General features: G+C 45.7%; 1 protein-coding gene across 4 annotated transcripts in view; it reads left to right on the top strand.

Annotated features, from left to right (window-relative positions):
- The first annotated feature begins 8,469 nt into the window (after positions 1 to 8,469).
- LOC115480019 (cytochrome P450 2F2-like) overlaps positions 8,470 to 24,742 on the top strand; it is a 71,981-nt gene continuing 55,708 nt past the window's right edge. For 3 of the 4 annotated variants that reach the window (XR_003943779.1, XR_003943778.1, XM_030218401.1), the window contains exons 1-3: positions 8,470 to 8,573; positions 10,916 to 11,122; positions 23,812 to 23,974. Coding sequence is in view for 2 of the 4 variants with exons in the window: in XM_030218401.1 (XP_030074261.1) it covers positions 10,946 to 11,122; positions 23,812 to 23,974 (340 nt within the window). In the remaining 2 variants the exon portion in view is untranslated. Of the gene's footprint in view, positions 8,574 to 8,703; positions 8,838 to 10,915; positions 11,123 to 23,811; positions 23,975 to 24,742 lie in introns of those variants that run through there. The other variant, XM_030218402.1, reaches the window with a different exon arrangement.

Here is a 24,742-nt window from a genome sequence, read left to right as displayed (position 1 = left end):
AACACGCGTCAATTTGGAACTACCGCTTCGGGCGGTAATTCCATTTTTTACGCGCATCTGATAAGGCATGGCAGAAAATATTTTTTTATTTTCAACCACATGGCGCTAACCGAGCGGTAATTGGCAGTGCACGCACGCTGACGGTTACCACCCAGTTAACACATGAGACCTTACCGCTAAGTCAATGGGTGGTGGTAAGGTCTCAGGCCCAAAATGGACACATGCCAATTTTTATTTTGCCGCACATCCATTTTCGCCCCTCCCCCCCCCCCAAAAAGCCCTTTTTTGCAGGCATGCTAAAAAATGGATCTGCGCGCAACCAATACATGTGCCTACAACAGCGCAGGACATTTTTGGGCGCACCTTAATAAAAGGACCCATTCCTATATATTAGGCTTGGGAATCACCATAAAATACATTGATATGATCCTCTGAGGCTTGTCAGCTTCTTCCTTGTGCTTCATAAGTTGAGGATAAAGAGGAACTGAGGATCCCAGAGGTATTGTCTATTCAGTAGTTGTACTAATTTGCCTCTCTGACAGATTCTTAACCTGTTCCTGTACTTTTCCCTTCATCTCCTTATGGGCTTTTTTGAGGCTTCATACTACTGATACTTGGTGCTTATTTATAGCCAAACAGCAAAAGTAGAGGTTGACAAATGCGCAAACCAATAGGGAGATAATATAAAAAACCAGTTCATTCATATCAAGGACCCGACATGGTCCGTGTTTCGGCGCCAAAGCGCCTGCCTCAGGGGTCACAATCAACTTTCTCAGAGAAGAAGCTGATAGGGTTGAATAATTCCTTTATGTATGCAAGTTAATCCACACAGAGAACAAAAGAACAGTCAACTGATCAGCAAACACCATGTTCTCTCTGTGGACAACCTGATTACTCTCCCGGTGACCCTGCGGTGGCAGGAGACGGTGGTTCACACTCGAGCTTTATTGGACTCCGGGGCCGGGGGAAATGTCATTTGTCAGGAACTCCTGCGGCAGATGGGATGGCCTATATTGCCCCATCGGCTATTTTGCAAGTGACATCCATCCAGGGGACAGTGTTACCCCAGCCTATCACGGAGGTGACTCCATTTTTGGGGCTCCAGGTGGGGGAAGACCACCGTGAGGAGGCTCAATTTCTGATTTTGCCCCGTACCATTCATCCCGTGGTACTGGGCCTGCCCTGGTTACGGCGTCACACCCCTGTAATAGATTGGACTTTAGGGAAAATTCAAGCCTGGGGTGGCGCCTGCACCGAGACCTGTTTGAAGGGTCGAGAATCCAGCTGCCCTGCGGTAGTGGCTACTCCTAGAACTGTGCCAGTCTGTCAAGCTGCTCTGCCAGAGGAGTACCGGGATTTCGCTGATGTGTTTAGTCCCGTGGAAGTGGATGTGCTACCCCCACATCGGTCCTTTGATTGCGCTATTAATCTGATGACCGGTAAGATGCCACCGCGGGGCCGACTCTATACTCTGTCCCGAGAGGAATCGAAGGTCATGCAAGCTTACATCCGGGAGAATCTCCAGAAAGGGTTCATTCACCCCTCCACGTCCCCTGCCGGAGCAGGATTCTTTTTTGTGACCAAAAAAGATGGCTCCTTGAGGCCCTGCATTGACTACCGGGGCCTAAATGCCATCACCATAAAGGACCGGTATCCTCTGCCCCTTATTCCGGAGTTGTTTGATCGGCTGCAGGGGGCCCAGATCTTCACCAAATTGGACCTCCGTGGAGCCTACAACTTGGTTTGTATCCGGCAGGGGGACGAATGGAAAACTGCGTTTAATACGCATGAGGGGCACTTTGAATACCGGGTGATGCCCTTCGGCCTGTGCAACGCTCCAGCGGTGTTCCAGAGGTTCATGAACTTCACCCTTGAAGACCTGCTTTATTCTACGGTAATTGTATACCTAGATGACATCCTGATTTTTTCCAAAGATCCCCAGGAGCATGTGGTCCACGTTTGGACCGTCCTCCAGCGCTTGCGGCAGTATCGTCTGTTTGCCAAACTCAGCAAATGCTCCTTTTACCAGCAGACTCTGCCTTTTTTGGGACATATTCTATTACCTGGGGGTCTGCGAATGGATTCAGACAAACTCCGCGCTATCTGGGAGTGGCCGCAACCCCAAGGCCTGAAGGCGCTACAACGGTTCCTGGGGTTTGCTAATTACTATCGTCAGTTTATTCCCCATTATTCTCAATTGACAGCTCCGCTGACAGCGCTCACTAAGAAGCATGTGGATGTTAGGAACTGGCCGGCCGAGGCGCTAACATCATTCAGTCAGTTGAAGAAAGCATTTGAATCCGCTCCCATCCTTCAGGCCCCGGATCCGGACAAACCTCTTGTGGTAGAGGTGGATGCCTCTGCTTTGGGCGCCGGGGCAGTCCTCTCTCAAGTTAACGCCAAGGGCCGGCGTCAACCTTGTTTCTTCTTCTCCCGAAAGTTTTCCCCAGCAGAACGCAATTATACTGTAGGAGATAGAGAATTACTAGCTTTGAAGTTAGCCCTGCAGGAGTGGAGACATCTGCTAGAAGGGGCAGAGCATCAATTTACAGTGATTATGGATCACAAGAATCTCTTGTATCTGCAGGAGGCCCAAAGGCTGAATCCGCGGCAAGCCCGCTGGTCGTTGTTCTTCGCCAGGTTCCGGTTTCAACTTGTGTTCCGGTCGGCTGCGCAGAATACCCCTGCGGACTCCCTCTCCAGAGCCTTCGAAGTTCCCGAGGATATTGAGGAACCTCATCCTATGTTGGATCCGGCCTGCCTCTGTGCGGCCCTGGGTGGGATCACCCCGACACGGGAATTCGTGCATTGGGGACACTCATCTGTATGGGCCGGACACTTTGGATTTCAGAAAACCCTCCGTCTGATTTCTCGACAGTACCGATGGCCTCGTATGAATCAAGATATCCTTCAGTTTGTCACGACCTGCCCCACCTGTGCCCGGACTAAGTCTGTGGTGGGGCGCCCCTAGGGGGATCTGCAGCCCTTGCCCATTCCTGCAGCCCCTTGGGAGGAATTGTCTATGGATTTCATTACGGATCTTCCCCGCTCCCAGGGGCACACTGTGATTTGGGTGGTGGTAGACCGGTTCTCTCGTATGGCACACTTCGTTCCCCTGCCGGGGCTTCCATCGGCAGCACAATTAGCCCAGCAGTTCATCCAGCACATTTTTCGGCTCCATGGGCTGCCAGTCAGGATCATCAGTGACCGAGGAGCCCAGTTCACTTCACGATTCTGGAGAGCCCTGTGTTCAGCCCTGGGGGTTGTTACCCATTTCTCCTCTGCTTACCATCCTCAGACCAACGGGATGGTTGAGAGGATTAACCAGACGTTGAAGCGGTTCTTGCGGGCTTTTGTCAACAGGCGGCAGGATAACTGGGCATCCCTTCTCCCATGGGCCGAGTTCGCCTATAACCACAGTGAACACTCCGCCTCTGGGCAATCTCCATTCTTCATGGTATATGGACAGCATCCGCGGCTGCCTCCGCCCATTCCCTCTGACTCCTCTATGCCCATAGTTACTCAAACCCTTGCTGACCTGCGGGAAGTCTGGAACATGGCCCGGGAGCAACTACAGAAAGCAGCCATCAGGTATAAGTCATTTGCAGACCGGCACCGGCGCCCCGCCCCGGTTTTGCAGCCAGGGCAAAAGGTCTGGTTGAGTACCAAATACCTGAGGCTCCGGGTGCCCTCTCGGAAGCTGGGGCCACGGTATATCGGGCCCTTTGTGATCCAGTCTCGGATCGGAGCAGTGACATACCGCCTGCGGCTACCTAGAACTCTACGGATCCATAACGCCTTCCATGTTTCTCTACTGAAGGTCTTTTGGGGGTCTAAATGGCATCCATAGAGTAAGGAATCAGTTATGCCAGAGGCTGACCCCGATCCCGAGTACGAAGTGGAAGAAATCATAGACTCCAAGAGGCGCCGGGGGAAGCTGCTCTACCTGTTATCATGGAAGCATTTTGGTCCCGAGGATAACTCCTGGGAGCCGGCTACCAATGTACATGCCCCGGAGTTGGTACGGGCCTTCCATGATCGCTATCCTCAAAAACCAGGACCCAGGAGGAAGGGGGCATCCGGGGGGATACTGTCACATCCGTCGCTCCCTCCAGCTGCTCCTCCGCTGGAAGCAGGAGCCGGTGTCCATCGCGGCGATGGCCGGCCTTCTTGAGGCCGCGGCGGAGAGCCGGGGCTCACCGCGGCGATAGCCGCCCAGTCCGGGGCCGAGGCCATGTGCCAGCGATCGCAGCTGCCAGGCTCTCGATCGCCGGCTATGGGGTCCGTACTCGCGCCAGTGGGGAGAATGGCGCCGAGACGCTATGGCCGGCGTCTCCTTCACTTTCGGGCACGGGAACCCGAAGCTCCGCCTCTGAGGAGTTTGATTGGGAGGCCTGTGCTGTAGTCCCACCTGGGAGGTCGGACAGAGCCAATCAGAAGGATGTTGTCAGTAAACGGGTTCTGATTGGCCGGCCATGTCAGCTGGGGCTGGGTGGTTGATTACGGACAGTATTTAAGGAGCAGGCCTGAGATAGGACATTGTTTCAGGTTCTGTTTCCCGAGGCCAGTCTCTGTGTGTTCCAGCATTCAGTTCGTTTTCCTTGTTCTCCTGGTTTTGACCTTTGCATTGTTTTTGGATTTCTCTGCTAGCTGCCTGCCCTGACCTATTGCCTGTTTTGACTACGCTGTGAGCTGCCTGCCCTGACCTGTTGCCTGTTTTGGACTCCTTTGTTTTCCTCCTGCCCTCCGGGCTCCTGGTTCCAGTATTGGGTCAGTTTGTCAACCCTGCGGTTCCGGAAGTCCCGTTGGCCGCCTGCAGCTGAGGGCTCAACCCTCGGTGAATGGCGGTCGCCGCGGGTGAAGACTTGGGGTTGCACGGCTGTCCTCTGAGGTCCTTCGGGGCCTTGCAGGACCTAAGGGCTCACCTTCTCTTCAGACAAAACATTATCTCCCTATTGGTTTGCGCATTTGTCAGTCTCTACTTTTGCTGTTTTGCTTTGACTTTCCGTGGAGGCTCCTTCTGTCTTCTTGGATTTGCTTATTTATAGCCTCCATATACTAGTCAAAAAACAGATTACATAAGTACATAAGTAATGCCATACTGGGAAAAGACCAAGGGTCCATCGAGCCCAGCATCCTGTCCACGACAGCGGCCAATCCAGGCCAAGGGCACCTGGCAAGCTTCCCAAACGTACAAACATTCTATACATGTTATTCCTGGAATTTTGGATTTTTCCAAGTCCATTTAGTAGCGGTTTATGGACTTGTCCTTTAGGAAACCGTCCAACCCCTTTTTAAACTCTGCTAAGCTAACCGCCTTCACCACTTTCTCCGGCAACGAATTCCAGAGTTTAATTACACGTTGGGTGAAGAAAAAGTTTCTCCGATTTGTTTTAAATTTACTACACTGTAGTTTCATCGCATGCCCCCTAGTCCTAGTATTTTTGGAAAGCGTGAACAGAAGCTTCACATCCACCTGTTCCACTCCACTCATTATTTTATATACCTCTATCATGTCTCCCCTCAGCCGTCTCTTCTCCAAGCTGTATAGCCCTAGCCTCCTTAGTCTTTCTTCATAGGGAAGTCGTCCCATCCCCGCTATCATTTTAGTCGCCCTTCGCTGCACCTTTTCCAATTCTACTATATCTTTCTTGAGATGCGGTGACCAGAATTGAACACAATACTCAAGGTGCGGTCGCACCATGGAGCGATACAACGGCATTATAACATCCTCACACCTGTTTTCCATACCTTTCCTAATAATACCCAACATTCTATTCGCTTTCTTAGCCGCAGCAGCACACTGAGTAGAAGGTTTCAGTGTGTTATCGACGACGACACCCAGATCCCTTTCTTGGTCCGTAACTCCTAACGTGGAACCTTGCATGACGTAGCTATAATTCGGGTTCTTTTTTCCCACATGCATCACCTTGCACTTGCTCACATTAAACATCATCTGCCATTTAGCCGCCCAGTCTCCCAGTCTCGTAAGGTCCTCTTGTAATTTTTCACAATCCTGTCGCGATTTAATGACTTTGAATAACTTTGTGTCATCAGCAAATTTAATTACCTCGCTAGTTACTCCCATCTCTAAATTATTTATAAATATATTAAAAAGCAGCGGTCCTAGAACGGACCCCTGAGGAACCCCACTAACTACCCTTCTCCATTGTGAATACTGCCCATTTAACCCCACTCTCTGTTTCCTATCCTTCAACCAGTTTTTAATCCACAATAGGACATTTCCTCCTATCCCATGACCCTCCAATTTCCTCTGTAGCCTTTCATGAGGTACCTTGTCAAACGCCTTTTGAAAATCCAGATACACAATATCAACCGACTCCCCTTTGTCCACATGTTTGTTCACTCCTTCAAAGAATTGAAGTAAATTGGTCAGGCAAGATTTCCCCACACAAAAGCCATGCTGACTTGGTCTCAGTAATCCATGTCCTCGGATGTGCTGTGTAATTTTGTTTTTAATAATAGCCTCTACCATTTTCCCAGGCACCGATGTCAGACTCACCGGTCTATAATTTCCCGGATCTCCCCTGGAGCCTTTTTAAAAAATGGGCGTTACATTGGCCACCTTCCAATCTTCCGGTACCATGCTCGATTTTAAGGATAAGTTGCATATCACTAGCAGTAGCTCCGCAAGCTCGTTTTTCAGTTCTATCAGTACTCTAGATTCTGCCACATCTGTGCTACCTTAGCACCTCTTATCACAAATGCCCTTTACAAATAACTACTCTTTTTTATATTAAAGGTAGTTTGTGGAGAGGTGGGACAGTTGTGGGAGGGGTTTTGTGGGTTGGGGGAGATAGTCGGGTGTTAGTGAAGTTCAAGGGGGTAGTATGGGGGCTAGGGGCAGATAGTGAAGTAGAGGTGCAGCCAAATGAGGTACGGTTAAGGGCTGGTCCTCATAGTGGGGTGATAGTGTACCTGTAGGTTTGGGGACTGGGGCAGATATTGGGTGGTGGTGCAGATGCAGGAGTATTTTAGGATTTGGGGCATATTGTGGGGCAGTTTTAGGGGTTGATTTTGGAAATGGGAAAATTGCAGGGAGTAATTTTGAAGCCAGGGTAGGGGGGCCAACCTGTACTGTGCATTTACCTATAGGTGTTTTTTATTCTTTCCAACCCAACAGAAGTTGGAGAGAATTATACAAAAGGGATTAAGAGAACCCCATGAAAAGACACATTGAGTCTGAAAATAAGCAAAATCAGAAGAAAGGTTATAAAGAAATAAGCATCACAAAAAATGGTCCAATGCATTTCTATAGGAGAAGCAGTAGAGCAAGAGAGGCTGCTAAAAAAAACCATGGAACAGAAGCAGACCAGATTCAGGGAAATATAAAAATGTAAAATTTTATTATTACAATGCTTAGTGATAAAAGGAAGCCCAACATGGCCATGTTTTGCCCGTGCAAGGACTGGGTCAGGGGATCACATGAAGGAATTAAAGCCCAACCTTTACTTCAGATGAAAGCACTCAGTCATGTTGAATCAGCAAAATCTCCAGACAAGCAGGGTGTCATAGTATTTTGGTCCACTGTATGAGAGAAGCAGTTCCAGCTTCTGCAGCGCTGACACTCCTCCTCTCCACATTGCTGCTCCAACCCAGTGGTAAAATAGAGGAGGGGGAAGAATTGCCAAGGAATTTTCTGTGTTCCCCTCAGGGGCAGCCAGTAGGACGGAGATGCTGGGCCAGATGCAGAGACTCACTGTGGGTTCTCCTCTGTCCTATCCCTGTTGCCACATTCCCTTTCCGAGCACCCCCTTCCCCTCTTAGTAGGCAACAACAATTGGGAAAGCAGCTCTCCTTCCTTTGTTGGCTTCCTCCTGAACTCAAAACTGTACATGGCCCTCTAGTCTCAGGATCCCTGCTGAAAAGCCAGTAGAGGCGGCAGCACTGGCAAGAAATGAATACTGCTCCCTGACTTCTTCTGCTCAAGGAGTGGAGAGAAAGAAAGAAAATGGGGGCAGTTCTTACTTCCTTTTCTCTCTGCATGTGGCTCTGAATTAGGATGACATGATGCGCTGGAGTCAGCAGACTGTGTGGACACTGGAACCAAGATTCAAGGCACAGTCCTGAAGCGCCCATAGAAAACAATATCTCTAGTGGGGACAGCAGCAGATTGTAAGCCCACTAGGGACAGAAAAAGTTTCTGTATATAATACATGAACCACTTTGATTGCAGTACAGAATGGTGGCATATCAAATGCATTATCTTCACCCTTAATCAGCAAAGCAGAGGTGCTCCAGTCCCACGGCATCACATAGTCCATGGCTTGCACACTTTCTTCAGTGTAATTTGTTTCTCTTCTGGAAGCTGCAAGAAATTAAAGTCTGGTATAAACAACGTGCTGTTTCATAACTGCAAGTGCAGAGGTTTGTCAGTTGGCCAAAAGCTTGAATGACAGCTTAGCAAAAAGAAGATGTGCAGAGAAGAGCCACCCACATACAGTCAAGTTATGAAATAACAGCACAAGATTTCAAGAGCTTGAAGACCAGCCAACCAATGCTAGACTTTGGAACTCACTAAAACAAGCTTCTGCCTACAACCATTCTAGAAGGTGAGTAACATAAACCAGTCTAATCTCATAAATTAGAACATGCAGACAAAGTGAGACAGAGGCTTCTGCTCTGAATGCTTTCCTCCAAGCATTTGATCCCACTAATATTGCAAGATAAAATTCCCATGGTCAGGAACTCTACCGCTGTAAAACTTGCTGAGCTCTGGGGAACACCCTGATTGCTGCTCTCGACATTGCACGCTGTTGGGAGTTTTTGTTCCATTTATCCAGTATTTGAGACTGCATTAGTTTGATGCCATCAGGGTGAGATTTACAGTTTACTCATATATGTTGGCATCATTGGTGAGTGGTTATCTGAAGTTGCTAAGAGAATAGAGATCCTGGGGATGTGAAGGATCAACATGATAGAACTTTTGAAATTGGAGAGATGTGGCGTTACAAACCTGGATACAACGGAGGGTAAAATCCTACAGAGGACATGGGAGCGATTCTGGGACACATTGCAGCCAAGAGCAAGAAGTAGAATCATCAATTAGTCACACATCACACGTTTAGAATGTACTGGGAGTTGAAGGGTTGGGCAGAAGTGGGAAAAGGGAGGGTGAGAGGAAAGGGGTTGGGAGAGATGGAGGGAGGTAGTTGAGGGTGGTGGGATTGTTGAAAGTTTATAATTTGCTGTGTGGCCGGGAAATATGAAATTTGTTATATGTGTTATTATGAGCCATGCAATAAACATGATTTGAATATATAAAGTCCCTTAAGTCTATTAGGTATATTTTGTGATAGTTTATGTTTGCTACTAAATGAACTGCAAAGGAACTAGAATTAAGCTATTGCTAAGGGTTGAGGGGAAGGGAGGGGGGGGGGAATTATCAACATGACTACCATTAAGATGTGTTATTTTACTGTTAACTAGGTCTCTGCATAAAATGAGACCTGTGCTAAAATACCGAGTTAGTGGTAAAATAGCAAGTCTTAATGGTAGCTCATGTTAATGACTACATCCCAAAGGGCTAATCACTTGTTGATGAAAATCACCATTGCACTCTGTGATTAAAAAAAAAAAAAAGAAATTTGCGTTCAATCTTAATTACCTTAAAAACCTATAAATCAAAGAATGAATCTGGGGTGGGTGAGTAGGAGCAGGATTCAAACACAGAGGGCCAATGCAGAAGGCTACTGCGGGCCTAGCTGCATGGCTACCATGGGTTGTATGTGGGTTTTACATGCCGAGCAATGCAGAGAGGAATAGAATACGGATGTTAACTCGTACGGAATACATGGCCGCAAATTGCACAAAAATGAATTCTAATAAGGCCATCGAATGTTCCGTGGCATGCAGAGAGGTAAACAGGGGCTTTAGATGCATGGTTACCATGAAGTTTTTTTGCCAGGTCCAGAGCAGCATACATGGGTTTGCGGAGAGGATTCCACACCAGTTTTTAACTGCTGGTTTTAGCTTGCATTGGAACTAGAAGGAAACCCCTGCGAGTTTCATTAGCATTAACATTATCTAGTTATTAGAAAGATGCTTAAGACTTTTTTTATGTTGAAAATCTGTTGTACTAGATGAAAAGTGGTTTAGAAGTGAATATCTGTGATCATGTAATTCTTTTTGTAAAATTTTTTTTTTGTTACATTTGTACCTCGCGCTTTCCCACTCATGGCAGGCTCAATGCGGCAAGCAATGGAGGGTTAAGTGACTTGCCCAGAGTCACAAGGAGCTGCCTGTGCCAGGAATTGAACTCAGTTCCTCAGGACCAAAGTCCACCACCCTAGCCACTAGGCCACTCCTCCACTGTTGCTACTATTTGAGATTCCTACATGGAATGTTGCTAGCAACATTCCATGTAGAAGTCGGCCCTTGGTACCAATGTGGCCATGCAGGCTTCTGCTTCTGTGAGTCTGACGTCCTGCACGTATGTGCAGGACGTCAGACTCACAGAAACAGAAGCCTGCACAGCCTTCTACATGGAATGTTGCTAGTGGAATAGCAACATTCCATGTAGAATCTCCAATAGTAGCAACATTCCATGTAGAATCTCCAATAGTATCTATTTTATTTTTGTTACATTTGTACCCTGCTCTTTCCCACTCATGGCAGGCTAAATGTGGCTTACATATTGTATACCGCAATGGAGGGTTAAGTGACTTGCCCAGAGTCACAAGGAGCTGCCTGTGCCTGAAGTGGGAATTGAACTCAGTTCCTCAGGACCAAAGTCCACCACCCTAACCACTAGGCCACTCCTCCACTGAGCAAATAGTCATTCCAGTCATTTCAAACCTTGAAATTATTTCAAAATCTGTTAACAGGAGAATAGGAAAAGGTACTGATTCTCTTTTATTTGATGACCAACACTCAATTGGATTTTGTCTTGCAGGTTTAGACACGATCCTCAGTTCCTCCCAGGATGGATTTCACTGTTGCCTTGTTTCTCATGCTCACTGCCTGCATCTCCTACCTAATTATGTTGTATGGAAAAATGCTGCATAAAAGGGGTCAGCTCCCCCCTGGCCCTATCCCCCTACCAGTTGTGGGCAACTTGCTGCAGATGAATACGGATAGCATTGCCCAATCTCTGATCGCAGTAAGTAGAATTTCTTAATTCCCTACCAGGATCTAATACATTGCGATTAGGAATGTGGTTAATAACTTCTGTGCATACCACGGATAGAATATGGTGTCCCTGAATGAAGGATTAAAGCAAGAAACAGTGGTCTTCCTTTTCTATATTGTATTTTTATTTTGGATGTAATTGACATAAGAGGGGGAAATGGGACTTGATATACCCACCTTTCTGAGGTTTTTGCAACTACATTCAAAGTGGTTTGCATATATTCAGGTACTTATTTTGTAGCAGGGGCAATGGAGGGTTAAGTGACTTGCCCAGAGTCACAAGGAGCTGCAATGGGAATTGAACTTGGTTTCCAGGGATCAAAGTCCACTGCACTAACCACTAGGCTACTCCTCCACTCAAGACAGTTCTTTGCTGGGTTTGCAGAAAATGAATTGTTACAATAAATACCATACAGATCTTTTCAGATGTATTCAATGAGCAGAAGATTTGAAAATAAAAATTTTCATTCTTTGGCCTTCAAACTCAGCCACTGGGGCAATAATTGTATCTTTGTGCTGGGTTATCCTTGACATCTCTCAGACACACCTTAAGCAAAAATCTATTGTATTTCCCTGTTCATTTTTCCACTATCACAGAGTTCATGCACTCCCACCTCAAGGGACAGATTCTTGGAAAGGGATAGGGGAAAGAGGGGAGGGGGAGGGGGAGCAGAAATTTCCCGTCTAAGACCAAATCTCCACATTCTATATATGGCACCTTAATTTCTGCGCAAAAATCAAAGCGTATTATATAACAATGCACATAATTGGTTAACTAGGTACTCAGCACTGTTAATTGGATGTAAACAAGCAATTATCATTTATTGGCATTAATTGAGATTTAAGCACACAACTCACTAACTGTATCTATAATGTGGTGCGCCTAAATTCTAAGTTGTGCAGTTGAAAAAGGGGTGTGGTCATGGGTGGGGCATGGGCATTTCTAACATTTATGTGCATTATTATAGAATACACATGCATCAGGATTTACGTCAAGTAAAACATGGCCTAAATGGACGTGGCCAAATATTGCCACACCATCAAGCCCAGCATTCTGTTTCCAACAGTGGCCATTCCAGGTCACAAATACCTGGCAAGATCCCGAAAAAGTTCAATACATTTTATGCTGCTTATCCCAGAAATAAGCAGTGGATTTTCCCTAAGCCAATTTAATAATGGTCTATGGAATTTTCCTTTAGGAAGCCGTCCAGACCTTTATAAACCCCGCTAAGCTAACCGCCTTTACCACATTCTCTGCCAACGAATTCCAGAGTTTAATTACACGTTGAGCAAAGAAAAACTTTCTCTGATTCATATTAAATTTACTACTTTGTAGCTTCATCGCATGCCCCCTAGTCCTTGTATTTTTGGTAAGAGTAAACAAACGATTCAAGTCTACCCGTTCCACTCCACTCATTAATTTATAGACCTCAATCATATCTCCCCTTAGCCATCTTTTCTCCAAGCTGAAGAGCCCTAGCTGCTTTGGCCTTTCCTCTTTATCATTTTTTTCACCCTTCTCTGCACCTTTTCTAATTCTACTATATCTTTTTTGAGATGCGGTGGCCAGAATTGAACACAATATTCGAGTTGCAGTCACACCATGGAGCGATACAAAGGCATTATAACGTCCTCACTTTTGTTTTCCATTCCTTTCGTAATAATACCTAACATTCTATTTGCTTTCTTAGCCACCGCCGCACACTGAGCAGAGGGTTTCAACGTATCATCAATAACAACGCCAAGATCCCTTTCTTGGTCGGTGACTCCTAACGTGGAACCTTGCATTACATAGCTATAGCTCGGGTTCCTCTTTCCCACATGCATCACTTTGCACTTGCTCACATTAAACGTCATCTGCCATTTAGATGCCCAGTCTCCCATTCTCGTGAGGTCCTCTTGAAATTTTTCACAATCCTCTCGTGATTTAACAACTTTGAATAACTTTGTGTCATCAGAAATTTAATTACCTCACTAGTTACTCCCATCTCTAGATCATTTATAAATATGTTAAAAAGCAGTGGTCCCAGCACAGACCCCTGGGGAGCCCCACTATCTACCCTTCTCCATTGAGAATACTGACCATGTAATCCTACTCTCTGTTTTCTATCCTTTAACCAGTTCTTAATCCACAATAGGACACTACCTCCTATCCTATGTCTCTCCAATTTCTTCCGGAGTCTTTCATGATGTACTTTGTCAAACGCCTTTTGAAAATTCAGATACACAATATCAACCAACTTGCCTTTATCCACATGTTTGTTCACCCCTTCAAAGAAATGTAATATATTGGTGAGACAAAATTTCCCTTCACTAAATTTGTTGGCTTTGGCTCATTAATCCATGCTTTTGAATATCCTCTATAATTTTGTTCTTTATAATAGTCTCTACCATTTTGCCCGGCACCGATGTCAGGCTCACCGATCTATAATTTCCCGGATCACCTCTGGAACCTTCTTTAAATTATCAGCGTTACATGGGCTACCCTCCAATTTGGTCACGTGGCAAGTTGCTTGGCGTATTCTATATGCCGCGTGGAAATTTAAGCCTATTCTATAAAATGCAGGCATACTTTAAAGACTATGCCTAGGTATAATTTTGTTTCCGTTTGGTTTCAGGCGCCATAAATAAAATCTAGTCCAAAGTGTGTAGTCTTAAGCTTGCATGAACACACTGGATCTGGTGGGGTGTTCTATCCAAATCTAAATAAAGATTTAGGGGCCCTTTTAGTAAAATGCATTAGATTTTGCAGTTAAACACATTTTAATTAGGGCTGCATTTCAATCAAAATTTTAATTGTGATTAATCATACGATTAAAGGTATGCTATTTAGTTAGTTAGTTTTGTTGCCACTGCAGCTCCTTGTGACTCTGGGCAAGTCACTTAGGGCCCCTTATACTACGCAGCAGTAAGCCCAACGCGGGCTTACCTCTCGCTAAACAGGAAGTACCGCCAGGCTACCACAGCAGCCCACCAGCCTACCCCTAGCGCTCCACTGGGTTAGCGCAGAAGCCCTTACCACCACCTTAATGGGTGATGGTAAGGGCTCCTCCACGAAATGGCCTTGCGGCAAGTGCTTTACTTGCCGCATGGTCATTTCCTGTAGGAAAGAGAGACTTTCATTTTACCTGCTGCGGTAAAAGAGAGCCTCAGCACATGTGAAAAACACGCATCAGCACAACCGAAGGCCCTCTTTTGCTGCAGCTTGATAAAAGGGACTCTTAACCCTCCATGGTCCAGAGTCACAAAGAGCCGCAGTAGGAACAAAACTAAATAAATGAGTTACCGTTAATTGCACGATGAATTGTGTGACTAGTTGCAATTAAAAATTGTAATCAAAATGCAGCCCTAAAAAAAAAATTAAAGAACAAAAAGTAATGAAAAGATAAGAAATGCAAAATACAAACTGAAACATTACAAATGAAAGAATCTAAAACAGCATGCAGAATATCTATAAACAGCCTTTCAGTTTTCACAACCTACTTCGGAAATGCAGCCCTAATTTTAATGCAAAACATTAACGTGTTTAGTGCAGATCTAACACAGCAACCATTGGAGGGTGTACTCAGCATTTCACTTGCAGATCCCACATTAAAATATCCATTAGTGCTTTTTGTTCTGCTCGCAGTTAGGGTGGATGCATTTAGGGGTCCTTTTACTAAGCTGCAGCAAAAAGGGGGCCTGCACTGGTGTCAGCGCATGGTTTTGACACTCACTGAGGCCCCCTTTTACTGCAATGGGTAAAGGGCTGGGTTTTTTTTTTTTAAAGTGAAGCACTTTCTGTGTGGCCATTTCGGCAGGGGGGAGCACTTACCGCCACCCATTGAGGTGATAGTAAGGGCTCCTGCGCTAACCCGGTTGTAACTGGGCAGCACGCTGCACTGTTCGATTACCACTGGGTAAACACCGGCGCTACAAAAATGTAAATATTTTTTTAGTGCCAGAAATGGTGTGCACTGGGGGTGGAAACTGCCACCGGGCTGCTGAGGTACTTCCAGTTTAGTGAGCAGTAAGCCCTCGTCAGTGAGTATTTTCTAGAGAAAAAGGTGCTGGTATTCAAATGTCAGGCCATCCTTCAGGGATGGGGTGATCACTGAGGCACCCACCCCACAATAGCCAGGTCCCCTGCAACCAGTCACAGAATCTATGACAAGGCAGAATTGGTGTGTAGAGCCTGAGCTCTATCGTTAGAACTTGGGTTCTGTGGGTCAATTTTAGCAGACAATGGAAAAGGTGCCGGTAGTCAGTACCCCCAAATACCCCCTCAAAAAAAGCCCTGGCCCTCGTTGGGCTTAGTGTCACTTGGTAAAGGACCCCCTTAGTGCATCCTTTTCAGGAGGCACTAAGTGGATCTGGGCTAACTGCACAAGTGCCAATTAGTGTGAGGTATGTGCTACACACTACCTGTTGTTTTCTCTCCAGACCCATTCTTCATGCATGCCTTGCACGAATTTGCACGCATAACTGTTCAACTAGTGTGGTAACATTTGCGTGTTTGTGCAGTAGCAGTTAACATGCACTAATTCAAGTGATAACTGCTTAACACATTTTAGTGAAAAATCCCCTTAGACTACCTCAGAGCAATTTTCTGTTTTTATTCCTCTTTAGGTTATTTAAACCAAATGCTCAGTTCAAGGGTAAAGCCAATATAGATAGATAGATAGATAGATAGATAGATAGATAGATAGATAGATAGATAGATAGATAGATAGATAGATAGATAGATAGATAGATAGATAGATAGATAGATAGATACCATTTGACATCCCACCCTTCTATCACAATCAAATCAAAGCGCTCTATATAAACTTACTGGGTTTTGCAGGTGCTGAGTGAACCAAAACTCTTGAACTGAGCTTTCAGTTTAAGTATGCCAGGGCTTTTTCTCTCCCCAACAGAGAAGCAACTGTGAAAATTTATAACACATCTGCCTTTGCTGCTAGCTGAATTCACGCTGTGGTTTCAACATATGATGACAGCAGATACTGTGACTCTAAAGGTCCCAGGAGTCAGCAGAGAAAGCAGAATCAGTGTGAAGCAACACTCTTCAACTGTCAGCCAGATATGGGTAGCAGGGCTGTGGCTCCAGAGGAGGCATGAGGTCAAAACTAGCAGGGCCCAATGTCCCTCTTGATTCTCATTTTGTCCTCTCTACCATGAGAGTTTGGGTTCTGGGCCATAACCGCCCATCCCATTCCCAAATCTGCCCCCAGGCTCCACGCAACACTTAGCCTTTGCTCTCACAGATCTGCCTCCAGTAATGGTACTGGGGACTACAAGCGATGGGTACCACTGTGAAGTTGGGGGTGGAGGAAAGTCTTATTTCTGGAGATGTTTTTGAGCAGCAGTAGATTTTTGATGGTTTATAAGGCAAAATTCACTACACCTTAATTATTAACCTTAGGAGGGAAGCACTTAGTAAATTGGAGAGGTAAGATGCTTATTTTATTTGGATTTTGCTCACACCATTTTCAGTAGTAGCTCAAGGTGAGTTACATTCAGGTACACTGGATATTTCTCTGTCCCTGGAGGGACAAGGACCAGCAGTGGGATTTGAACTGGCCACCTCTGGATGTCAAGACTGGTGCTCTGACTACTAGGCTACTCCTCCACTCCACTTGTACATTTAAAAAACAATTTCCAAGTCTATTAGCATTACCCTCAGGAATTAACTGAGGCTGTGCATTCATTCGAAATAACATGAGAAGTAACAAAGAAATTTCCCATGCCATTTCATAGTGATTTTAAACCAAAATAGATGGGAAAAACAAAACGTGTTTTTCCCCTTTTATCATCAACAATGTGCCCTTTTACTCAGAAGTGCACACTCTTGTTCAAGAATGCACATTATTTATCAATAGGTGCCATATTGAGCAATATTGAACAGTCTTTGAATATCAATATTCCCCAGCACTAGAGGGCACTACTTGAACAATATACCTTTTATGACTTCATAAACATTCATGGGTCGATATTCAGCTGGTGGTGATCAGCGTTGTACTGACTGCTGCCTACATATTGCCCAGAAATTCAATGCCGAGCCATGCCCACGCTTCAGCATTGAATTTCTGGATATACAGAGCCAGCCAGGAGGGAGGAAGGGATGCCGATGAAGCAACTGTAGGCTCTAAGAGCACTTAGGGCCACTTTTACTAAGCTGCGTAGGCGCCCATGCACGCCCAACACTCGCTAAATTGGAGTTACCACCCGCTTACCGCATGGCCCTTGCAGTAATTTCAATTGTGGCGTGCGACTGCTATGTGCATCTGAAAAGTGTTTTTTATTTTCTGGTGCACATAACGGACGCGAGCCAAGTGGCATCTGATGCGCGTAGGTCATTACCACCCAAATTCTTTACCGCTAGGTCTATGGCTGGCAGTAAGATCTCAGACCCAAAATGGGCGCGCTGCAATTTTGATTTTGCCGCACGTCCATTGTTGGGGGGAAAAAAGAGGCCTTTTTTACAGGTGCGCTGAAAAATGGATTGTCGCGTGGCCAAAACCCGTACCTACACTACCGCAAACCATTTTTCAGCGTGCCTTTGTAAAAGGACCCCTCAGTTCCCTGATGAAGCTTGATATAAGAGTGAAACGGAGAGCACCATTGGGTACAAGAATCAAGCTAAGTGCCTTTTGTATTGAACTGTAATAATCTATGAAGAAATAGAGAAGTAATTCTAGGATTTACAGTCATTGGGAGAAGTCACAGTGCACGTTTGTTTTATACAATTAAACAAAAACGATAAAAATAATTCAAATAAAAACATTTGGTATTTTGAACAATGATAAGATTGGGGTCCAGTATGAGCTGGAACTAAGATATTATACTTGCTGCCAAGCCAGGACATCTGAGGTCTTTCCATCCATTTAATTATAGTATTCAATAGTTCCAGAGTATGAAAATATAGCATAACTTTGGTTTTTGGATTTCACAGGAAGAGATACAAGAATACGGTTTAGTTTTCAGCTTACTGTTTTGCCAGCTACTCCATACCCAGTTAAGTACGATATTCAGCACTTAGGGGTCCTTTTAATAAGGTGCGCTAAAAAGTGGCCTGTAATGGTGTAGACGTGTGTATTGGACGTGCGCACGTCCATTTTTCAGTGCACCTGCAAAAAAGGCCTTTTTGGGGAGCCGAAAATGGACATGCGGCAAAATGAAAATTGGCACGTGTCCATTTTGGGCCTGAGACCTTATCGCCACCCATTCACTTAACAGTAAGGTCTCACGCGTTAACCGGGCAGTAATCATCAGTGTGCATACAATGCTGATTACAGCTTGGTTAGCGCCGCACCGAAAATAAAATATATTTTCTGGCACTTGTAGTGGGCGTGCCTAAAAAATGAAATTACTGCCTGGGCCACACGGTAGCCAGGTGGTTGTTCCGAATTGGCGCCAATTGGGTGCGTGTAGGTGCCTACAAGGCTTAGTAAAAGGGCCTCTTAACCAGCTGTGGGCATCGCTTATAGATATGACTGACTTTTATGCAGTCCTATTTATGCGGTTTCCTTGGACGGTTAAATACTGAATATTGGCACTTAACCAGCCAAGTGCCTACTCTGCCCTTGGAACGCCCTCAAAATAGCTGGTTTTGTGTTAGATGTTAACCGGTCTTTTTCAGTGGCACTAAGTGGAGAATTCTATATATGGTTCCAAAAATAATGTCACAAAAAAATGCTATTTTATAAACCACACTTAAAGTTAGGAACAGTTTATAGAATAGTGCTTATGAGCAGAGGTTGCGTGTAAATTTAGGTACATTGGAGCACCAATAGTATGTGACACTCAGGAGGCAAGGAACTTGAACCGTGTACTGTTGGTGTGTGTATAAATGAATCATCAGTCCATAGGTGTCAGAACAGAGGGGGGGAGCCACAGGTGCCGTGGCACCCCCACAAAATCCAAGGGAACAGGAGGCACATAACAGGCTCTCCTCACTCCCACCCAATACCCCCTGCCATGGCTTCCACTGCTGCTGCTCTTTCAGCAGTGGCAGCAAAAACAGAGAAAATGATTGTGAGGCCACACTGATCCTGCTTGTGGCTGCTGGTCCCGCCTTCCTCTGACATAATTTCCTGCTCCAGAGCAGAGCTGGTCAACCATGAGCGGGAACAGTGTGGCCCCACAATCTTGTACTTTGTTTATGCCGCCACTACTGAAACAGCAGCAGCAGCAGTGGTGGCTGTGGCAGGGGGGGGGGTATCGGGTGAGAGTGGGGAGAGTGGGGAGAGCCTGGCGCACCAGTTGCAGTGGGGGTGTCCAGCGGGGTGAGGGAGAGAGAGGTGGCAGACAATGGATGTAGGGAGAAGAGAAGAGCCAAATGCTGGCTGTAGGGAGAAGAGGAGGAGAGAGGGGTCAGATGCTGGATGGGGACAGAGGTGGCAGATGCTGGATGTAGGGAGAAGAGGAGGGCCAGACGTTGGATGAGGGGGGAGAGGTGGCAGACACTGGATGTAGTAGGGATAGGAGGGACAGACACTGGATGAGGGGAAGAGCAGGTACAGATGTTGGATAGAAGGGGGGAGAGGTGGCAGATGCTGGACATAGGGGGGAGAGGAGGGACAGACACTGGATGAAGGGGAGAGAAGAGACAGTTGTCAGATGGAAAAAGGGAGAGGAGGGGCAGACACTGGATGAGGGGGAGAGAAAGGACATATGCCAGATGGAAAGGGGGAGAGAGGATGCAGATGCTAGATGGAACTGGGGAGAGAGAGGGGGGCCTGAGTGGATGGAAGTGAGGAGAGAGAGGGGCCAGATACTGGATAGAGGAGGGAGAAAAAGTGGAGAGACTCTGGATGGAAGTGAGGAGAGAAAAGGGTCAGATGCTGGGGGGGGGGCAGATGCTGGATGGAAAGGGGGAGAGAGGGGGCAGACACTGATGGAAAAGGGGGAAGAGAGAGGGCAAATGCTTAATGAAAAAGGGGGAGAGGGAGCAGACACTGGATGGAAAGAGAGAGAGAAATCAGATGCTGGATGGAAAGGGGGAGGAGAGATGGGGCAGTCGCTGGCGAGAGTTAAGAAGAGATCAAGGAAAGAAGAAACAAGAGACTGAAGAAGCAAACGGCCAGGCAAGAAAGGTAGGGAAAAATTAATCTTGTTTTTAGTTTAGGATAAAGTAGTGTGCATCTGCTGTCTTTATATTTGCATAGTACAGGGGGGACATGCATCACTTTTTCTCTTTCTCTGGAGTTGCACTGTGGCTTTCTGGGAGTTCAGTTTAATATTTGCCTACATATTTTTATACTATGGAGGGGGTTAAAAGGTAGGGAAGAATGCCGGATGCTGTGGGAGGGGGGTATACGGGGCATTAGATAAGGGAAGATGCTGGAGCTGGGGGCGGAGTGTGGGTGGAGCTGAGGGCAGAGCATAGGTGGGGTTGAGGGTGGAGCTTGGCTCCCCCCCAAAAAGGCATTCTGCTGCCTCTGCATCAGGCCCAATCAAATGACAGACCGCGGTCTGCAGTCCAGAGCCCGAGGGTACCATTTTTTTTTACTCACACTGCGGCAGGGGTAGACCGGCTCCCTCCCTTAACCCCCAACTCTGGCCCCATATCTGGCACTCCCTACCTTAAATCCTTTCTCTGGCATCGTATATACTCAACTATAAGCTGCTATCTTTGACCCCAAAAAAAGTCCAAAAATTGGGATGAGGGCAAAACTTCTGCACACTAAGGGGAAAGAGAGAAATGTAGGGCAGCCCTTCACTACCTCTACACCCTCATCTCTCCCTACACTCCTTCCCTAGAACTCCGCTCGCTAGGCAAATCTCTCCTAGTTGCACCCTTCTCCTCCATCGCTAACTCCAGACTCCGCTCCTTCTATCTCGGCGCACCTTATGCCTGGAATAGTCTTCCTGAGCCATTACGTCTAGCTCCATCCCTGGCTGCCTTCAAATCCAGGCTAAAGGCCTACCTGTTTGATGCTGCTTTCGACTCCTGACTTGTCACTTTTATCTTATCCTTGTGTCCTTCTGTCTGTCCTTCCCTTATCCTTATTGATCCTGTCTGTTTGTCCTGATTTAGATTGTAAGCACTTTTGAGCAGGGACTGTCTTTCTTCATGTTCAATTGTAAAGTGCGGCGTACAACTATAGAAGTGATTTATAATAGTAGTAGCATGACAGGGGAGTAGAGGAGTGTGGTAGCCGTGTTAGTCCACTCTTAAGGTTATCAATAGAAATCAAACAAAATAAAACATGGAAAAGAAAATAAGATGATACCTTTTTTATTGGACATAACTTAATACATTTCTTGATTAGCTTTCGAAGGTTGCCCTTCTTCCTCAGATCGGAAATAAGCAAATGTGCTAGCTGACAGTGTATATAAGTGAAAACATTCAAGCATTACTATGACAGTCTGACAGGGTGGGAGGAGGGGGGTGGGTAGGAAGTATGCATGGGGACATCAAAGCATATCATTGATATTCTAACAGGGTGGGTGTGGATAGGTGAGGGGAGGGTGATCAACAGAGACATACAGCTTTATGGTTTATAATGGGCTAGGAACCCCAGATCCTTGTTAAGTCCTTTCTGTTGGGTGTTAAATATTCAATCATTCTGACTTCAAAGGTCTTACGTTCTTGTATGGTTTTAAAGTTACCTTTGAGGATTCTCACTGTGAAATCACTGATACAGTGTCCTGGTCCTGTAAAATGTTGCCCAACAGGCGTGGGAACCCTGCTGGCACCACTATTGTTCATATGATGTCTATGTAAATTGAATCTTGTCTTAAGCATCTGGCCTGTTTCTCCAATATAGCATCCTTCGTTACATTTTTTACACTGAATGATATATACCACATTGGAAGATGAGCAAGTGAAAGATCCCTTTATGTTGAATATCTTTCCTTTGTGGATGACTTTGGGGTCCTGTGAAATATTTTGGCATAGTTTGCAACTGGATAAATTACAGGGAAGTGTGCCCTTCTGTTCCTTTTCAGTCTGTGAAGGAAGTTTACTTCTGATTAGCTTGTGTTTTAAATTGGGTGGCTGTCGGAAGGCCAGTACTGGTGGGGATGGGAATATCTCTTTCAGTAATTCATCCTCCTGGAGTATAGGTTGTAGATCTCTTATGATTTTCCTCAGTTTTTCCAGCTCTGGATTGTATGTCACTACAAGCGGGATTCTGTCTGTGGATTTTTTCTTTTTGTACTGTAGCAGATTCTCCCTGGGTGTTTTGAGGGAGGAGGCAATATTCTTGGAGATTATTTTGGGGTTGTAGCCCTTCTGTTTGAAGGATTCAGTCAGGGTTTTAAGGTGTCTGTCTCTGTCCCCTGGGTCAGAGCAGATACGGTGGTATCTTGTGGCTTGGCTGTAAATGATGGATCTTTTTGTATGTGAAGGGTGGAAGCTGGAGTTGTGGAGGTAGCTACATCTGTCTGTGGGTTTCTTGTATATAGATGTTTGTATACAGCCATCACTGATTGAGACCGTGGTGTCCAAAAAATTGATTTTCTGGGGAGTAGTCAACTTTGAATCTGATTGTAGGATGGTATGTATTGAATGCAGAATAAAATTGTTTCAGAGTTTCTTCACCCTCCGTCCAAATCATAAAAATGTCATCGATGTACCGGTAGTATTTTAGAGGTTTGGTCTGGTGTGTATTCAGAAATGTCTCTTCCAGCTCAGCCATAAAAAGGTTGGCATATCGGGGTGCTGTCCTGGTGCCCATCGCAGTGCCCATTATTTGCAGATAGATATCATTGTTAAAGTGGAAGTAGTTGTGAGTTAAAATGAATTTGATTAATTTTGTAATAGTTTCTGGTGAGTATTGATGGTCCAGTGTGGATTTTTTTAGGAGTCTTCCACATGCAGCTATGCCATCCGCATGTGGAATGTTGCTGTATAGTGATTCTACATCCATCGTGACCAGAAGGGTGTTAGGTGGTAGTTGCTTGATATTTTTCAATTTATTCAGAAAGTCTGTGGTGTCTTGTATGAAGCTGTTAGTTTTGTGTACGAGAGGTTTCAGAATTCCCTCTATGAATCCAGATATTTCTTCCGTGAGTGTGCCAATACCTGATATGATTGGTCTGCCAGGGTTTCCCAGTTTGTGGATCTTGGGTAGCATGTAAAATGTGCCCACGGAAGGTTGATTTGGTATGAGTTTCTTCAGGTGAGGTTGCGCTTGTGTAGGAAATGTTTTGATAAGGTCTTTCAGCTGTTTTGTGTAATCCTGTGTGGGGTCCTCAGTTAGTTTCCTGTAGTATTTATTGTCTGAGAGCTGTCTGTGCCCCTCTTCAATGTATTTTTGTATGTCCATAATTACCACTGCGCCTCCTTTGTCTGCGGGTTTGATGGTAATGCGTTCGTTAGTTTGTAGGGTTCTTATGGCCGCTCTTTCTGGTGGGGTAAGATTGTCCAGAATTCTTTTTTGTTTGTTGGAGAGTTGTGATTTAACCCTATGTCTGAAACTTTCTATGTAATTATCCAGTTTGTAGTTTTGTCCCTCCTGTGGGGTGAAATAATGTTTTTCTGTTTAAGACTGTATCTATTGATGACAGGGGAGGAAACTGTTTTATCGGCTTACACTTGGATAGGCTTACATTCGAGTATATATGGTAAGATTGTCCCGATGCCTATAAAATTGCTGCCAGTGTTCATGAGTGAAACTAGTCATCTAAAGATACAGGTAACTCTGTCCCTGACTATTTGTCTTTCCACAGCTAAGTAAGAAATATGGCCCAGTTTTCACAATTTATATGGGCTCAAAGCCAAATTTGATTCTCTGTGGATACGAGACCATAAAAGAGGCTTTGATTAATCAAGGAGAGCAGTTCGGAGGCAGAGGACCCTTTCCAATGTTTTGCAACAACGCTAAAGGAAATGGTAAGAACATGGGGCCATGAGTGGCCAAGATAAGATCATAAGAACATAAGAGTAGCCATACTGGGTCAGACCAACGGTCCATCTAGCCCAGTATCCTGTTTTCCAAACAGTGGCCAAGCCAGGTCACAAGTACCTGGCAGAAATCCAGTTAGCAGCAACATACCATGCTACTAATCCCAGGACAAGTAGTTGCTTCCCCATGGCTGTCTCAGTAGCAGCCTATGGAGTTTTCCTCCAGGAATTTGTCCAAACCTTTTTAAACCCAGATACGCTAACCGCTGTTACTACATCCTCCAGCAAAGAGTTCCAGAGCTTAACTGTTCGTTGAGTGAAAAAAATATTTCCTCTTATTTGTTTTAAAAGTATTTCCATGTAACTTCCTCGAGAGTCCCCTAGTCTTTGTACTTTTGGAACAAGTAAAAAAATTGATTTACTTCTACTTGTTCTATGCCACTCAGCTAGATTTAAGCCAACTCTTCCTATGCACAAGAGCAGCCAGGGCTGGTCTTAGGCAGGGGCGACAGGGGTGGTCACACAGGGCCCCACTCTCTTAGGGGCCCCGCATCTCTGGCACGTCTGTCCTCCTTTCTCGGAACACCTTCCTCCCTGCCCCATACCTTAATATGCATCCACATTTTAGTAGAGAGCATCAGGCAGCGACAATATTTTCAAATCCTGTCAGATGACAAGCCCAGAGCCTCCTCGCTGCTGCATCCCCAGGGCATCGGAGCTCTGGTCATGGAGGGAGAAAATATTGTTGGGAAAACT

Source organism: Microcaecilia unicolor, chromosome 11 (genome assembly GCF_901765095.1).
Source record: "Microcaecilia unicolor chromosome 11, aMicUni1.1, whole genome shotgun sequence".
In the NCBI taxonomy this organism is placed as follows: domain Eukaryota; kingdom Metazoa; phylum Chordata; class Amphibia; order Gymnophiona; family Siphonopidae; genus Microcaecilia; species Microcaecilia unicolor.
Note: the sequence above shows the minus strand (reverse complement) of the source record. Positions and strands in the feature narration are given on the sequence as shown.